The 5,816-nt window shown below is 42.8% G+C and overlaps 1 protein-coding gene across 1 annotated transcript; it reads left to right on the top strand.

Moving 5' to 3' along the window:
* The first annotated feature begins 267 nt into the window (after window positions 1–267).
* On the top strand, window positions 268–5,444 carry LOC140175128 (uncharacterized). Its single transcript, XM_072202054.1, has 5 exons — window positions 268–952; window positions 1,100–1,342; window positions 1,563–2,577; window positions 3,089–4,652; window positions 4,812–5,444. The coding sequence occupies exons 1-5, from the start codon at window positions 268–270 to the stop codon at window positions 5,442–5,444; spliced, it is 4,140 nt and encodes a 1,379-aa protein (XP_072058155.1).
* Window positions 5,445–5,816: the final 372 nt, after the last annotated feature.

The raw sequence follows: 5,816 nt of genomic DNA on the forward strand, positions 1-5,816 counted from the left end.
GAGGAGAGAGATTGAGTGGGTGCTTCATTAATGTTTTGGTAGTTTCCAATGTTTCACTTGCCCTTTCGTGTGATTGATGTAATGGTGATATTTTGAAACGTTTTTGGATTAATGACGTTTACTGATTGGAACTTGGGCATTTTAGATTTTCTCCTTCTCTGTGAAGAATGAGCAAGAGAGGTACGGTTATGTCTGCGTTTTTCTGATTTTCTTCCTTCTTCTTGTTTCTGTTTGCTGTTGCATGTTTGTTTTACTGTGTTTTTCTTGATGGGGTTTGAGAAGGAGAAGAAAGATAAGGTGGATTGGTCTTATGATTGGGTTGGGGATGATGTTAGGTCTCGGGTATCGTTGTTTTGTGATGAAGTTGCCGTGAGGGAGGTGGATGTGACTAGGTTGGTGAGACCTGGTGCTGGAGTTGGGGTTGAGTTGCTGCCATGTAGTGCGAATGATAGGGTTTATCATCGTGGGAGTGGTTTTGAATTTTTCTACATGCATAGCTGTGTTCTGGAGGAACTGAGGGTGAAGTTGCCCTTCACAGATTTTGAATGTCAGATCCTTAAGCAGCTGAACTGTGCTCCGTCGCAGCTTCATCCAAATGGGTGGGCGTTTTTGCGTTCTTTTGAAATTCTAATGGAATTTCTAGAGCAGGTACCCTCTGTTGACCTTTTCTTCTCACTGTTTCAAGCCAAAGGGGTGTGGAAGGGGGGTTGGATAAATTTCAACAGCACCCCTGGGTTTGGCATTTTCAGGTTGTATAAGTCTTCCTTCAAATATTTCAAGGAAATGTACTTTAAGGTTAGGGGGATAGAAAGAGATTTTCCATTTTTCATAGATGAAAATTTGGCCGAGAAGTTCCCATTATATTGGTGTTCGGAACCTCAGAATATACTCGGACCCGAGGCTATTTCTCCGAGAAATGCTTGTTTGATTGAGTTTCTTATTGAGAACATTGGTCGGGGAGATCTAATTTCAATGTATGAGCTTCTGAAGTAGGAAGAAGATAAGGATGCTGTTGTAAATTACTTAGGTGAGTGATAGGGCTGTTTGTGATGTAGTTGGTATTTTATTTCAGATATCTGATGATACTTACTTTTTGTAGGTGGTAAATATCCTGGGGTTTCAGCTGCGTCTTTGAGGACGCGTTTCAAGAATAAGAATTTGGAGAAGGAAGTATCATCTTCTAATGTGGAGAAAATTGCCGGGACTGGTGAGGTTACCCAGCCTCGGCAAGGTCGGAGGAAGGTTATTAAAAGAAAGAGGAAGTCTGATGTTGTGGACTTATCTGATGACTCTGAGGATAAGTCGTTTGGGGTTCCTGTGGAGGAGATACAAGCTTTCATGGGTAATCAACATATGAAGCAATACCGATGATTGTGTGGTCGCCAAAGATCTTTTGGAGAGACTAGCAAGACAAGGACACCTCGACAAATACATTGGTGGTCACATCCAAAAACGCGGTCCGAGTTCCACAACAAACGATGTCTCTGAACAACACCGAGGAAGAGAAAAGTCATCTTCAAGCCAATACGAAAGACCGCGAGGTATAATCAATTGTATTTCAGGGGGATACGCAAGTGGAGGATACTCAAACTCGGCAAGGAAAAGATCATTCAGAGCAATATGCTCGGTAGATAGACCAAAACAGGATGTAACCATCACTAATGCACAACCAGAAGTCACTTTCACACATGCCGACTTTAACTCCAATTTACAAAATTTGGACGACCCTGTGGTAGTCACCCTACAGTTAGGAGATCTATTGGTAAAGAAAGTTCTTCTAGATCCTGGAAGCAGTGCCGATGTTTTATTTTACTCCACATTCCAAAAGATGAAGCTCAGCGACAACATGCTACAATCCACAGGAGGAGATTTGGTCGGCTTCTCAGGAGAACGGGTTCCAGTACTCGGGTCAGTGTGGTTACAAACCACACTGGGTGAGCAACCTCTTTCCAAAACTAATGATATTCAATATTTAGTAGTTGATTGTTTCAATCCATATAACATTATCCTCGGCCGACCGTTTTTGAATAAGTTCGGCGCTATTGTATCTACAGTTCATCTCTGTGTGAAGTTTCCATTGCAGGATCACCAGGTTGTCACAATCCACGGTGACCATAAAGAAGCACGACAATGTTACAACATCAGCATGAAATTCCAAAATCGTTCAACAAAACAAGTCAACAACGTCGGCCTGAACCAAAATGAGCACACGCTAGCCGAATTGGACCCAAGAGCAGATTTCCTCGATCGCCCAAAACCCTCCGATGACTTACAAAAAGTGTATTTCAACAATGACGCTAATAAATTCACGTATGTTGGTAACTCACTCAATGCATCTGAGTTGCAGGCTATAACAACTTTCCTGCAAGAACACGCCGACCTTTTTGCATGGACGCCATCAGACATGCCCGGAATAGATCCATATATCATCAGTCACAGGCTGGCAACAAACTCGTCGATCCGACCAGTGCAACAGAAGAAACGTAAACTCGGCGAAGAGAAAATGAGAGCATCACTGGAAGAAACACAAAAGCTCATCAACGCCGAATTTATCAAAGAGATCCGATTCACCACTTGGTTAGCCAATGTGGTAATGGTAAGAAAACAAAATGGTAAGTGGCGCATGTGCGTCGACTTCACTGATTTAAACAAAGCATGCCCAAAGGATTCTTATCCTCTGCCATCCATAGATTCTTTAGTGGACAATGCGTCAGGCTACGCCACTTTAAGTTTTATGGATGCATATTCCGGATATAATCAGACAATGATGCACTCTTCTGATCAAAATAAAACAGCTTTTATCACTGATTTGGGTAACTATTGTTATAAAGTTATGCCATTTGGATTAAAGAACGCAGGTGCAACTTATTAACGCCTCATGGATAGGATGTTCACCAAACAAATCGGCAGGAATATCGAAGTCTATGTCGATGATATGGTAGCCAAAACAAAAGTCGGAGAGAACCACATCAGCGACCTCACAGAAATCTTCGGCCAGATCCGCCAGTACAACATGCGCCTCAACCCCGAGAAATGTGCATTCGCAGTTCAAGGGGGGTAAGTTTTTGGGTTTTTTGTTAACCCGCAGGGGAATAGAGGCAAATCCAGAAAAATGCCGAGCAGTGCTGGACATGGCCAGCCCCAAAACAGTAAAAGAAGTTCAGCGCCTTACAGGGCGACTCGCTGCACTTTCCAGATTTGTTCCTTGCCTTGCCTCAACTTCCATTCCCTTTTTCCAAACAATTAAAAAGAAAAATAAATTCGAATGGAATGACGATTGTGAGAGAGCATTTTCAAAATTAAAAACAACACTCTCACAACCGCCGATTTTACAAAAACCCCTACAGGGGGAAGATTTATTTTTATATCTATCAGTTACTGATTGGGCGATAAGCTCGACCCTTGTTACAGAGAGAAACAACGTTCAGCATCCAGTATACTTTGTCAGTAAGACCCTCCAACATGCAGAGCTCAACTATCCAAGGATTGAGAAGCTCGCACTAGCACTAATATTCTCGGCGCGGCGCCTCAGACCTTACTTCCAGAGTCACGTTATCCACGTCCGAACCAATCAGCCATTAAGACAGGTGTTACACAATCCAGAACTTGCAGGCCGACTCATAAAATGGGCAGTCGAACTATCCAAATTCGACATCAGATACCAATCCCGAGGACCGATCAAGTCACAATTCCTGGCGGATTTCATCGCTGAGCTTACAATCCCATCCGAAGATGATCATGCAAAACAGTGGATCCTATATGTCGACGGATCTTCAAATAACGGAGGCTGTGGTGCAGGAATTCGTCTGGAGGCTGACGATGGACTCATATTGGAACACTCAATACACTTCGGTTTCAAAGCAAGCAACAACCAATCCGAGTATGAAGCACTACTCGCCGGAATCCGACTCTGTTTAGACCTTCAAATCTCGACAATCAAGGTATACTGTGATTCATTGTTAGTCGTGCAGCAGGTAAACGAGCCTTTTCAAGTAAAAGATCCCCTACTCTCTAAATACTTGTCATTAGTGAAAAAGTTAACAAAAAAATTTTCCAAGTTTGAAATAGAACATATACCACGTGAACAAAACCAAAGAGCGGATATCTTATCTAAGCTCGGAAGTACACAGTCCGAGCTATCCACACTACAACAGTTCACAATAACATCACCCACTGTGACTCTGACAAATGTGTTGAGTGTCTCACAAATAACAGATTGGAGGAACGACTTTATACACTATTTACAGAAAGGTAATATACCAGAAGGGGTCCAGAACGATAAAAGGTTCCGACGGCAAGCATCTTTCTTCACATTACTCAACGGAACACTATATCGACGAGGTTATACTCGGCCGCTACTCAAATGTCTCAACAAGTCAGAAGCCGACATAGCTTTAGCAAAAGCACATGAAGGAATCTGTGGCACCCATACGGGAGCTCGGAGTTTAACATCCAAGATCCTCAGAGCCGGATTCTTCTGGCCAACTATGAAACAGGATAGCCAACAAAAGATCAGGTCATGCAACAATTGCCAACGACATGCACCCCTGATACACATACCGGCCGAGGAATTACATCAGTCAGACATCAGCTGGCCATTTAACCGATGGGGTTTAGATATACTCGGGCCATTCCCTACGGCACCGGGCCAGGTAAAATTTCTTATTGTCGGCATTGATTATTTCTCCAAATGGGTGGAAGCCCAACCTTTAGCAAAAATAACATGAAAACAAATGATTTCATTCGTCTGGAAAAATATTATTTGTCGTTTCGGCATACCTTAACATATCACAACTGACAACGGTCGCCAGTTCGCCGATCAGAAATTTCAAGCTTTTTTGCAGGATCTCAAAATAAAGCAGCATTTCGCATCTGTTGAACATCCTCAAACAAATGGACTAGCTGAGGCTGCAAACAAAGTCATCCTTCATGCACTAAAGAAAAAGCTAGATGACGCAAAGGGACTTTGGGCCGAGCTAATACCTGAAGTCCTTTGGGGATACAACACCACCCCTCAAACATCAACAAAGGAAACCCCATTCAGACTGGTATATGGATCAGAGGCGATGATTCCCCTGGAGGTCTCCCAAGAATCCATTAGAACTCACATAAACAACCAAGACGAAGCTCGGAGAGCCGAGCTTGACATCATTGAAGAAGTAAAAGACATTACCGCCTTAAGACAACGTGCAACACAGCAAGCAATCGCCCGACAGTACAACAAGTCGGTTAAAAGCAGAGCATTTGTTAAAGGGGACTTAGTCCTCCGCAAAACTGAAGCTGCTCGGAAACCACCCTCACATGGGAAGCTCGCCGCCAATTGGGACGGTCCATACCGAATATCAGAAGTACTCGGCAACGGGGCATACATACTCGAATTAATCGATGGACAAGTATTAGCCAATAGTTGGAATGTTTCATCCCTAAAGAAGTTCTACAGTTAAATCAGGGACAGGCTAGTACTCTTTTTCCTACTACCAAGTTTTTGTCCCAAAGGGTTTTGCTTGGAGAGGTTTTAACGAGGCCAGCCTACCTGAAAGTTTATATTCAAACGATTAGAATCTTACTACCAGCATCATCTATTTACAATCAGATAAGTAAGTATCATCAGATATCTGAAATAAAATACCAACTACATCACAAACAGCCCTATCACTCACCTAAGTAATTTACAACAGCATCCTTATCTTCTTCCCACTTCAGAAGCTCATACATTGAAATTAGATCTCCCCGACCAATGTTCTCAATAAGAAACTCAATCAAACAAGCATTTCTCGGAGAAATAACCTCGGGTCCGAGTATATTCTGAGGTTCCG

This window comes from Arachis hypogaea, chromosome 9, assembly GCF_003086295.3.
Source record: "Arachis hypogaea cultivar Tifrunner chromosome 9, arahy.Tifrunner.gnm2.J5K5, whole genome shotgun sequence".
Lineage (NCBI taxonomy): Eukaryota > Viridiplantae > Streptophyta > Magnoliopsida > Fabales > Fabaceae > Arachis > Arachis hypogaea.

What these genes read in the sequence shown, in the direction of transcription:
- LOC140175128 (XM_072202054.1), top strand. Translation starts at nt 268, where the DNA reads ATGGGGTTTGAGAAGGAGAAGAAAGATAAGGTGGATTGGTCTTATGAT. An exon ending in GGAGATACAAGCTTTCATGG is followed by an intron (nt 1,343 to 1,562) that starts GTAATCAACATA and finishes ATTGTATTTCAG; the next exon opens with GGGGATACGCAAGTGGAGGA. An exon ending in GAGATCCGATTCACCACTTG is followed by an intron (nt 2,578 to 3,088) that starts GTTAGCCAATGT and finishes GTTAACCCGCAG; the next exon opens with GGGAATAGAGGCAAATCCAG.